The sequence below is a fragment of the Cherax quadricarinatus genome, chromosome 25 (genome assembly GCF_038502225.1).
Source record: "Cherax quadricarinatus isolate ZL_2023a chromosome 25, ASM3850222v1, whole genome shotgun sequence".
In the NCBI taxonomy this organism is placed as follows: Eukaryota; Metazoa; Arthropoda; class Malacostraca; order Decapoda; family Parastacidae; genus Cherax; species Cherax quadricarinatus.
In genome coordinates, this window is record NC_091316.1 from 5283529 (window position 1) to 5296516 (window position 12988).

At 36.8% G+C, this 12988-nt stretch overlaps 1 protein-coding gene across 2 annotated transcripts in view; it reads right to left on the reverse strand.

Moving 5' to 3' along the window:
- LOC128690022 (cotranscriptional regulator ARB2A homolog) overlaps window positions 1-12988 on the reverse strand; it is an 83076-nt gene that overhangs the window by 54177 nt on the left and 15911 nt on the right. Inside the window, exons 2-6 of one of the 2 annotated variants that reach the window (XM_053778536.2) lie at window positions 8632-8729; window positions 5083-5183; window positions 3997-4190; window positions 1730-1871; window positions 980-1099 (exon numbers count right to left, since the gene is read on the reverse strand). In XM_053778536.2, the coding sequence (XP_053634511.1) occupies window positions 980-1099; window positions 1730-1871; window positions 3997-4190; window positions 5083-5183; window positions 8632-8716 (642 nt within the window). In that variant the 5' untranslated portion in view covers window positions 8717-8729. The remainder of the gene's footprint in view (window positions 1-979; window positions 1100-1729; window positions 1872-3996; window positions 4191-5082; window positions 5184-8631; window positions 8730-12988) is intronic. The other variant, XM_053778537.2, reaches the window with a different exon arrangement.

Genomic DNA, 12988 nt, shown 5'->3' on the forward strand with positions numbered 1-12988 from the left:
GGAACAGAATTCTTCCTCTGTAAGCCATGTATGTCATAAAAGGTAACTAAAATATCAGGAGCATGGGGCTAGTAACCCCTTCTCATGTATATATTATTAAATGTAAAAGGAGACGCTTACATTCTTTCTTTTGGGCCACCCTGCCTTGGTGGGATACGGCCAATGCGGCTCTGTGCTACATCAACTAGAAACCAATACCTAATGCAAAGAGACAGAAGAGCTAATGATATGAGCAAAAATGAATTACGATTGGAGTGCTTGGCTTTGCCAGGCTCCCAGCTGATGTTGGTCATAACTAGATATGTGGTGAATGGATCACCTATAACAATGGTATAATGGGATACAGACCATGCTGGGTCTGTGACATATGTTTTACTGTGAATGAGACACAACATACTCAAAGGATAGGCCCCAGGGGCCCACAGAAATGTTATAAAGGGATACAAAAGAACAGATAAGGAAGATTTCTTCATGCCTTAAATGGGCAAAACAAATAGTCATAGTTATAAACTAAAAAAGAGAAGGTGGTAAAAGGATACTAAAAAGAGTTTCACAGAGTGGTAAAACCATGGAATGGGTTACAAGAGACAGCAAATTCTACAACCACTGGAAATTTAAACAAAATTATATGAGTGACTAAATACTAAAGAGAAATACAAGATTAGTTTGGCTCCTGTAGCTATAACTAGGCAAATACTTCTTGCATTCACTCTCTCACATCTATTTTGTGAATTTGGCACTTCAAGCTGTGAACTACAATTCCTCTCTCCTCCTGTCTGGTTTTTTCTTCCATCCAACCCTCTTTCCCTGCCTCTTCCTTTCCTTCTCCCTCCCTGTGTCTTCTTCCCTTCCACCCTCCCTCCTCCTCCTGTCTCTTCCTTCCTCCATCTCTTTGGGGGCGCCTAACTAACCCAACAACTACAACACGATGAACTTGTGTCATAAAAGACTAAACCAGAAATAATGCCTGATGACTTACCAGAGCAGTGGTGACACATCCCCCATAACTGTGTACAACAAGGGCAATATGCTTGGACTTGCACTTTTTAATATAGTTATCCCACACATACAAAGCATGATTTTCTGGATTCTCACTGCCCTGAAAAGCAAAGTAAGTAATCAAGATTGTAAAAAGGAATAATGTAAACAAATATACTGCAAAAATTGGTTTCACAAATTTTACATGCTGTTGGCATGTGAACACAGTAACATTTATTAAGAAATTCAGGAAAAACCACTTAGCTGGACTTGAGTCCTGGAAATGAGAAACAGAGTGCTTGCATTCTGAAGGGTTGGGGATGTTACAGTTAACCAGCTGGACGCATACTGGACGTGTCACATAATTTGTGTACTCTAGAATATCGGCAAAAATCGAACATTTCCGCTACTTTGGGTTCAATTTCAAGCTACTTTCAGTTCTGAAGCTAATCAGAATCATCTCTGTTTCTGTAATATATCTTCCATTCTATCAAATGAGACCAAGAAACCAAGAATACAACTATAAAAACCATATGAAAATACACTGCAAAATCACTGTTTTAAACCAAAAACATGGCTGCAGTTTTTTTCTCATTATATACTGCATGCTGCAGGACTTTTTTTTTTATATGGTGCACACTTACTGCATAGAGCTCCACTCTATGCCGTAGTTCTACGGCACCTACCCTGAAAGGGTTAAAGAAGACACTGCAGCAAATATTTGCCAGTTTACTGAAAATGGTTTCCTTACCCTGATTCTGTCCCTTTTCTTTTTTGTGTTGACCCGATAATTGTCATTTGTGTTCATTACCACAACACCATAACCTTCTTCTTGAGCTTTCTTGATAAATGGAATCTGTGTCCCTGAGTCTAGTGAGTCATTTATAACCAATCTGAAAAATAAAGAGCCTCGTCAAAACTTACATAAGTTCTGCTAACCATTCATGTTATATTAAAAGAAAATTCTAAGTCCAGTTTTACAGCACAATGTTCAAAAATTATTCTAGCTGTTCTTGAAAAAAAAATGCTTGCAAGAATTTTTTGTATGAAATGGATGAATGTTTTTAGGGGGGTTTAAACTGTGTAGGTACAAATTTTATCAGACTGCGAAGCATCCAACAAAATTCACACTCACAGCCTAAACCCCAAAAAACATTTCATCTCTTTTGCATGATGCATCAGCCATTAAAGACTAATGCCATTCAGGATTGCTTTAACCCTTTCAGGGTCAACAGGCCCTCTCAGAGACTTTGTTCTCAGGGTCGCCCAAATTTAAAAAAAAAAAAAAAAAAAAAAAAAAAAATTTTCTTATGAAAAGATAGAGAATCTTTTCCCAATCATAATGACACCAAAAGTACGAAATTTGATGGAAAACTTACGGAATTATGCTCTTGCGAAGTTAGCGGTCTCGACGATGTTTACGCATTGGCGCTTTTGCCCACTTTGAGCCCTATTTTCGGCCAATTCCACTGTACTAGTTGACAAAAATCATGAATATTTTGCTAGAACTCCATTTTTTCTATCGAATGAGTGCAAGAAACCACCCATTTACCGATTTCAACTATCCAATACAGTGGTCAGAATTTAGCAATTTTGCCAATTTCACACAAATTTCAAAAGATGCCAATTTCCAAATAGGGTCCAGAATAAACAAGAAAAGACATTCCTGGCACTAAAATGACATTTCCTCTGTTCATTAGTCACGTCCCAATGCCCCTCTTACATTCTTTTGCTTTCCACTTTGAATTTTATTCTCACAAAAAATAGAAGATTTACTGTTATGCAGACTACTGCATTAGCATAAAAAATGGTATAAATGATATGACGCACTTGTGAAAGAATATTAGACTCACCAGTTGACGTGTATTGGACGCTTAGCATGATTTGTTTACTACTGAACTTTGGTAAAAATCGAACATTTCTACTACTTTGAGCTCAATTTCAAGGTACTTTTCATTGTAAAATCAGTCAAAATCATCTCAATTTCTGTAATATGTCTTCCATTCTATAGAATGAGACCAGAAAAACTAGAATACAACAATAAATACCATATGAAAATACAGTGCAAAGTCGCTGTTTTAATCCAAAAACACGGTCAAAGTTTTTTTTTCTCATTATGCACTGTGTGCTGCAGGATGTTTTTGATACTGTGCACACTGACCACATAGACCCATTCTTTCATATGTATGCCTACCAGCTTTCTCTCACTAGATTTGAGGCCGCTAGAATTTAGGCATACTAGTACATCGTGGACGCTGGTACATAAGCCGTACTAGTACGGCCGAAACCCTGAAAGGGTTAAAGAAAGTCCAACTTTACATTTTTTTCAGTAAAATTAGCAAATTGGTACCTATTCTGCCCAAATTCAATACAAGAAGACTTCCACTTATCAGACACAATTGCTTAATGTTTGAAGTCAATCAAAGGAGGCATTCTATAGATATGTAGTACATGGAAACCAATTTAATAAAACTGGTAAATTAAAAGCTATACAGCTCCAAGTGGAGGCAGAAGAAAAATTTTGACACCCACTTAAAGGTACCACTTCGGGGATACCTAATTAGTATGAAGTTAAGTAAGCTAAGCATTTTTTTTTCAATTCTTAAAAAAGAAAACAGTGTTTTATCTTGTGATGTTTTTGATCCTTCCTTTGCTGATGCAGTAATATATTTGTTAACATTTACACTGATTCACCTTGTATGAACCAGGACATTCTACTCTGCTCCATCACTGAGGATGCTTGGATTTCACATTCCAGTTCTATTATTGGGTTGCATCCCAGGACAAAAAAACTCTCTCTCCTTTAGTGTTGGCACAGCAAGTTATGCTGCACTACCTTATTTTATGACATAAATAATTTATAATCTTTATTATAATTGCACTCATAATAAGTTTACCATAAGTGCATCTCACAGAAGACTACTGTGGGGAATATTAGATTAGGTATGCTTGAATTTTTTTTATCAATGTGATCACTAAAAATGTAAACGTGTGAAATACTGGGCAGCATACACTAACCTTCGGGCCCACTGTCCAGCACGAACCACTCCACTACCATGGATCAAAACTAAGATCTTGTCTGGATTCGTCATTGCATCTTCAGACATAAAAATAAATGTGTTTGGTTCACCATCCTTGGCATCATGAGGGACTGGACATCTTTTTAGTTTACAATCTGTCTCGAGAAGTTTGTACACCTCTTCTGTCAGGACCTGAAATTATTTTGTTCATTATAAAAATAAAAATTAAAAAAAAAAAAACAGAAATGTTAGGCAGCCTCACAGATGCAAGCTCCTTGTTATCACCAAGGCTACTAGATATGGTGGCCATTTGGTGAATACAGTGAATAATAAATTATTGTATAACATTAAGAAAGTCAGTTGAACACAAGCCAATAATAAAATACAACTGACGAACACAGCTGAACAATAAAATATAACACTGAAAGAAACTCAGTCAATTATGAAAACAAAAGGGAAAATGATTACAGCAATACGGATGAAAGGACACAAGTGCATCCACTTTGGACAATTTTATCGGATACATTTCAGTTCTGGGTCCTTCATCCTTCCCAGGTCCCAGAACTGAAATGCATGAAATATAAATGTCCTAAATTTGCTTTCATCCATATCACTCAGTTACATTCTGTTATTCACAAAGAAGCTGAACATCTTACCTTACCAACAAAAACAAAAATCCATTCAAGGGAGGGACGGACTGGGCTGGGATACCTTAATGCCAGTGAAGGGCAATTGATCCATCATTGGGCTGAACCTGATTGCCTCCCATTTCCTTGGCACTGTATAGCTCATAAGAGTTCAGCAGAATTGAGCAGGGTAATATTTTGTGAAGGGATTAAGAGAAACCAGTTAGCCGGACTTGAGTCCTGGAGGTGGGAAAAACAATACCTGCACTTTAATGGATGGGTTTGGGATATCTGCTGTTTGGAGTGACTCTAAACTATCGCATCTGAGTGCCTCTACAAAAACAGTGATTATGTGTGAATGAAGGTGAGAGTGTTGAATGATGGTGAAAGTGTTTCTTTTTTGGGTCACCCTGCCTCAGTGGGAGATAACTGACATCTTAAAAAAAAAAAAATCTCACCTCACCAAGAGCTTCGTAGTGTTTCTGATTATAATTTTGGTCTCCCTCTCGAACTACGAATTCAAACTCCTCTCCTGTTTCTATATTTTTCAACTTTCCATCTGTGTAAAAAAAGAAGGCTTGTTACAAATTTTATAGCAAAATATAACATACTTTTTAAGAAAATTATAACATTATTTTCATGTTACATTATGATTATTTCAGTTTTGGTTTAGAAATGCTCCTACACTCAATAAATAACAGGAGTGAAATATTGAAAAGATATTATTGTATTGTGTATGAAAAAGATATTACTTTACTGTACATGTATACAGTGACAGTCCTACATTTTTGGGGCCCTGAAGCTTGAATTGTTATGGGGGGATCCCATCGTAACCAGCAACCTTTTAATTTTTATTTTAACTATTATTTGTATTAAATTACACTATATTATTAATATTATTATTTAAAAAAAAAACTCATACAGTAGACCCAAAATTTTTAAGCAATGTGGACTAAAGTCTCTCTTGGGGTCCCTCTGGGATTAGGGGCCCCTGACACTTAAGCTTCATTAGTTTCATAGTCGATCTGCCACTGTACATATGTAAACACATTACTGTACTGTATCTGTAAATATAAATATTATTGTACTGTAAATGTATGGAAAAAAAGGACATTGTTTTGTATTTTATACTTTCATTGATTACATTATATCTTACTCTATGCCCATAATGAGTATTATATTCACAAAGTACTAAACCCAAGTGAGTCATACAGCAACAGGAATACTTTCCATAATATACTGGCCAAGACCTATGATCCCTTTTCATAACTTCTGGCAGAAAAAATATAGCCAAAATATTCCTTCAAATGTCTTGCTTCCATCTACGTGTCATTACTAGACCACAAAGTATTATCATTAAGCATCAGTATGCTGTACATATGGAAAGAACTGGTGCAAAATAATAGCAATCAAATGAAGAAACTATTTGTAAATTGTTCCAGCCATGGTATGACTTATTCTTCAACCTACTAATTTTTTTTATTTGTTCATTTATTTCAGAACTAAGGAATATCAAGGCAGTATGGGGTTACTAAGGGTATAATTCAGAGGGTTGAAGGGGAAGGGGGTATGTTGAGAGGGCTTGGGTCTGTAGAGAGGATGGTGAGGGATAGAATGAGGAAGGTGTATAAACCTGGGCTGGAAGGGCTTTAGCATCCAGCAGTCTTGTGTGAGTGTGTTAGATAGGAGTGAATGGCAACAAGTAGTTGTATAATGGACATGCTGTTGGAGTGTGAGCACAGTAACACTCATGAAAGAACTGAGGAAAATCGGATACCCAGACTTGAGTCCCAAAGGTGGGAAGGGCAGTGCCTGCACTCTGTAGGAGGAGTGGGTATGTTGCAGTAAGGTGATTGGAATTGTGATGTTAACACACTTCTGACGAGATAACAACTAAATGAATGATGGAGAACATTTTTTTTTTTCTCTTTTTGGGTCATCCTGCCTTGATGGGAGATGGCCATACTCTATATTTTTTCCCATCTTGTCTGTCAATGCTTTGTACTAAATTCATAAACTAAAATAGCTCTACCCTTGTGTATTATTTTTAGTATAACCAGTGTAACTAGTATAACCCAGAATAATGCGCTTACTAAGGGTGCTTGACAAAAAATGGCATCACACATATGCTTTCACTGAAAATAAATTATTATTTATTATTATTATTATTATTATTACTATTGTTATCAATGATCTTCCTAATGTATCACAACACCTTAAACCTATTTATTCTCTTTGCTGACGACATGACTTATGTCATCTCCCACCCTAATCTTGCCTCACTCAACACTATTGTTAATGAATAGCTAGTTAAAATATCGACCTGGATGACTGCCAATAAATTTACACTTAATATTGACAAAACCTACATTATGTTTGGGAGCAGAACAGGTGATGCCCAGCTGAACATTATGATTGACAACACTTATTGCTAAATATAATGAGGGCAAATTCCTGGGTCTTCACCTTGACAGCAACCTGAAATTCAAAACCCATGTCCAACACATAACAAAGAAAGTAACCAAAATAGTTGGGATCCTTTCAAGATATGTTACTACGTACCACAATCAGCCCTACTCACACTATACTATTCACTCATCTATCCCTACCTCACCTGTGCTATTTGTGCCTGGGAATCAACAACAGCAACCCACCTAAAGCCAATAATAACCCAACAAAAAGCTGCAGTACGAATTATCACACAATCCAATGCTAGAGAACCCCCCACCTTCACTCTTCAATGACCTAAACTTACTCACTGTACAAAACATTCACACCTACTACTGTGCAACGTACATTTACAGAACCATAAATTCTAATATTAACCCTGAACTAAAACACTTTCTTGATAGTTGCAACAGGACCCATAGACACAATACCAGACACAAAAATCTCTGACATTCCTTGTGTCTGGCTAAATCTCTACAAAAATTTGATACACAAAAGGGACTAAAATCTAGAACTCCCTGCCTGAAAACTCTAGAGCTGCAGACTCAACCACCATTTTCAAAACTACCATTAAAAAAATCTTATCTCCCTAACACATCCCATCATCAGGTATGTGAAAACCACCTATACTCTTTTTGTATCATGAACACATCCAAAACAAAATAGATTTACACTCGTTAACTGTAATTCCCCCTAATTTACACTTTCCCAAATGACTGTAAATATACAAATCCTAATACATATAGCTATTGCCTAATAAATCTTAAGTTAGTCCTAAGTTTGCCCAAGCTGCTCTCCCAGTAGAGGAGCTTTAATAGAAACAGTGTATCATGCCAAGACAAAACCATTCCCATTACTAAATTTGCTAATTGTAATTTTGTTATATGTTTTGTACTACCTCACTATTATAAATCTAATTAATCACTTCAGTTACCTAACTTATATTAGTGTGCAATAAGTATATTAGAATGTACTGCTCCATAACCTGCATCATTATAGAGTAAGAATTATGATTATTCTGCCCAAAATGCCTAGGCATGCTAGTGGTCTTTGTAATTAATATTTTACAGTACAGTGGACCCCCGGTTAACGAACTTTTTTCATTCCAGTAGTATGTTCAGGTGCCAGTACTGACTGAATTTTTTCCCATAAGGAATATTGTGAAGTAGATTAGTCTATTTCATACCCCCAAACATACACGTACAAACGCACTTACATAAATACACTTACATAATTGGTCGCATTTGGAGGTGATCGTTAAGTGGTGGTCCACTGTATATGTAAACCACACATTGTAAGCTTTGCAAAGAAATAAACATTTTCATTTCATTTTCATTAGTATTGGTATTATTATTATTAGCATTATTACATACAAGATCATAAACAAATTTGAGAAAATGGATAAATTACATATAATCAACCCCATCAGGGAGGACCAGAGAAAGAATCAGAATGCTAAAAGCTTACTAGTAAGCTTTTCTTCACAGAATACACAGGGACCCAAATACAAAGCTCTGCTCCTGTAGCTACAAACACAGATCAATCACAGACAGTACTACCTTTATCAAATTGATATCCAAAGGCAGCAAGTGTGTCAGGAAAAGTCTCTGCTTCTTTAGACTTGCTGCATACTGTACCAGCCATGGTTCATATCCACCTGTAAGCATGCCATAGATCAAGCAAAAAATGTTTACTCTCAATGAATAAAGATGTACACTTGTATAAAACAGAATCTGAAAAAAATATGAATAATGTATATTTTATATACAGTACTGTACTGTATATTCATTCAACCATTTAAACATTTAGCTTTGCTTTCAATGATATACAGTGGACCCCCGCATAGCGAACGCCTTGCATAGCGAACATTCCGCATAGCGAACGCTTTGATCGCTAAAATTTTGCCCCGCATAGTAGACAAAAACCCGCTCAGCGAACTTCGTCCGAGACGCGTCCAATGTGCGGCCTCGGCCAGCCTCACATGTGCCGCCTGTCCCATTGTTTACCAGCTAGCCTCCGCGGTAACATTCAAGCATACACTCGGAATATTTCGTATTATTACAGTGTTTTCGGTTCTGTTTGTTGAAAATAAGTGACCATGGGCCCCAAGAAAGCTTCTAGTGCCAACCCTGTGGTAAAAAGGGTGAGAATTAGTATGGAAATTAAGAAAGATTTTGAAGGGTTTGGGGCTAACCCTGAGAAGCCTATGCCAGTTGTGGAATCCATTGTGCCTACTTCAAAAATTAAGGAAATGTGTGCACAGTGGGTTGAACTGCAAACCTTTATGGATGAAAATCACCCTGACACAGCTGTTGCAAGGCGTGCTGGTGACTATTTCAATGACAATGTTATGGCCCATTTTAGACAAATCGTAAAGGAACGGGAGGTACAGAGCTCTATGGACAGAAAGAAGTCCAGTGACTCTGAAGCTGGTCCTAGTGGCATTAAAAGAAGAAGGGAAGTAACCCCGGAAAAGGACTTGCCTCCTCAAGTGTTAATGGAAGGGGATTCCCCTTCTAAACACTAACACTCTCTCTCCCCTCCTCCCATCCCATCAATCATCACCAGATCTTCAATAAAAGTAAGTGTCATGTAATTGTGCATGCCTTTTTCAGTTTGTGTGTACTAAAATTAACATTTTTTTGTGGTAAAAAATTTTTTTTTTCATACTTTTGGGTGTCTTGCACGGATTAATTTTATTTCCATTATTTCTTATGGGGAAAATTAATTCGCATAGCGAACATTTCGCATAACGACCAGCCCTCTTGCACGGATTAAGTTCGCTATGCGGGGGTCCACTGTAATATCCGACGCTTTCAGCTTTTCTTTGTATTTCATACTTTTTAGCTCTTGGGGCAATTCGTACCTATTTTGCACTTTTTCCTGGCTTCTTTATTATTATATTTTGTCATAAAACACCATAATACCATTGCATATTCCAGTTTTAGCCTAACATGGGGGTTTGAACTTTTTATATTTCCTCCACTGACAATATATAGAGTACTGTAACAGTAATTTCTCACTACAGTATTTTGTTTGTGATTTTACATTGACAAACTTTAATTACAGTAATGGTAACTTCTCAGACTTTTCGTTTCTTGGAGGGCTTCAGTGTTTTGTTACACAGTATGTATTCTGTGTGAAGCCTGTTTTCACTTTCACCCATTTCTATAGTATGAAATTTATCCACATTAAAAGCTGCCATCTCTGTCTCACTCCACTTCCTCAATCTGTCCAGGTCCTCCAGGAGAGATGCACAGTCATTTTTTGTGCTTATTTTGATTAGGACTTTTGCACTCTCTGTAAACATGTTCATATACTGTACTGTAATTCTTAATTACTTCTGGCAAGACATTCTTCTGCTTAGTTGGTGACAGAGGTTCATTACATCTTATTTTGGGTTTATGAACTATCTGGCTTTTAGGAGTATGAGAATAGGTGTATCACGAAAGTCTTGGGCAGATGAAACAGTAGAATCACAATCAGTGCCATCGATATATCCATGTTACAGAAGTGCTGGTTGTAAAAGACTAAGTGGTTACAGCATTGGGCCTGCTACATGCATGTTTACACATCCATATACATGTACGTATATATAAGAACAAAGCAATGCAGCATTATATTTTGCTTCAAATCACAGGAGCTTTTGAATAAGGTACACTATGTATTACATTAAATCTGTGCATAGGAAAAAGGATGGGATGGGATGTCAGGCATTTCTCTCAACAGTGGATTATCATACAGTATATTCATGGAAGTGTTAAACCCATAAGGGTCATACAGAACTGCATTCCAGGACAGAGGAGAGGATGGGAGAGGAGAGCCAGAGATAATGAGGAAAAAACCTCAGTTGAAAGGATGGTGAAGGGAGTTGATGAAGGAAATCTTTGTCAATTAGGAAAGCAGAATGTGTCTGCAGCAGAATTAGGACCATCAGAGAGGCAGGCAGACAAAGCAAGCATTTTAGGATACTGAAGAAAGGGTTTGAAATAGTTTGTATGCTCTGCCACAAAACTAGAATCCCAACAGTAATGATCCTGCAAACCACGACAGGCTGAATTCTTTACAAGTTACCCTTTTTATACAAGAACAAAGTTAGCAACTGAAAATGTAGTGAATATGGAGGCAGCAATGCTTCTGAATCTCATGGTGTTACATTCCTGTAAACCTCAAGCTCACAAAAAAAAAAAAAAACTGAAAATGTACTCTTGAATCTGGAAGCAAGGTGTGGCAGTGTGTTTGGCATGCACATACCAACAAACACTGCAGTGAATTACTCTGTCAAACTGAGTATAAGCCATATCTTACAAAATATCACACTAATCTTATTGGCATTCGTATATGTTAAAACAAGAGATTTAGGCATGGGAAAACCCGGTGTGCACATTATAAATAAAATCCTGTCCATGTTTTTTTCATTTAGAGGCCATGTGTCAAGCAAAGACAACAGGCATCTTAAAAAATCCACATTTCTGGAGATTTAATAACAAAAAATTAATATATCACACCTGCACCAAAATGTTATATACAAAAATATAATGAATTTCATAATACAAAAAAAAAAAAAATTAACACAGGGTATACCAGGGTTAACAGCTTCAAATAGGGGGAAACTGAATGAGACATATAAATAAAATAAAAGAGCATTGAAGTAATCCTCCTAGCTTATGCTAGCCAGGTGTTACTCATGCCCACTCAAGTACATGTATACTACTTGTTCATCATTTTTTCTCAAGCTACCCAATATTCTTGTCACAATGTCACTGAACTTGGCAATTTGTTTGGCAAATTTATAACTCCATTGCTAAACTAATCCTCTTCTATACAGTATTCTTTTAAATATTTTTTATCCAACTTAAATCTTATCCTGGATAGATTTTTTTTTTTTAACACACTGGCCTTTTACCACTGAGGTAGTGTGACCTGAATAAGAAATGCTTTCACCATCATTCACTCCAACTTTATTTACCTCCTTCTTATTTATTCATATTTTCCATATGTGTATGCTTATCATATCCCCATTAAATTTACACTTCTCTAGAGAGCAAAGATTTAGGGTTTTCAGCTTATCATGCCTTCTTACAAAATACTGCTAACACACGGGATTATTTTTTGTCATCCTTCTCAGTGACCATTTTCAGAAACATCCCATGGGCGCTTTGAGTATTCATTTTATTTTTGTCCATAAATTTTTATTTATGTACTTCTAGGTAGTAGGCTGGTAGACAGCAACTGCCTGGGGAGGTACTACCATTCTGCCGAGCGCAAAACAGAAGCCTGTAATTATTTTACAGGATGGTAGGATTGCTGGTGTCTTTTTTTTCCTGTCTCACAGACATGCAAGATTTCAGATACGTCTTGTGATTTCTACTTACACTTAGTTCACACTACACATGCATGTTCAAGCATGTATATACACACCCCTATGGTTTTTCTTCTATTTCTTACTAGTTCTTGTTTATTTCCTCTCATCTCCATGGGGAAGTGGAACAGAGTTCTTCCTCTGTAAACCATACGTCTTAAGAGGTGACAAAATGCCGGGAGCGAAGGAATAGTAACAGCTTCTCCTGTATATACTACTAAATATACAAGAAGAAACTTTTGTTTTTCTTTTTGGGCCACCCTGCCTCGGTAGGATACGGCCAGTTTGTTGAAAGATTTTTATTCACTGATCCCATCTTTATTTTTGAGTTAACACTTATAAGAAAGAATATTATTAAGATGAGGCATTCCACCTTGGGAAGTTAAAATAAGAATTGCTTGGATTTTTAACCAGGAGAGTTAGCCACTCAGGATAACTGAAAAAAGTCATCAAGGACTCTCATATTTCCACTGGGGTTCTTTAATCCTGTTCCCCAGATAAACTTTTTTCTACAGATGTCTCAACCTATCATCTACATTCCCCTCCCCCCTTTT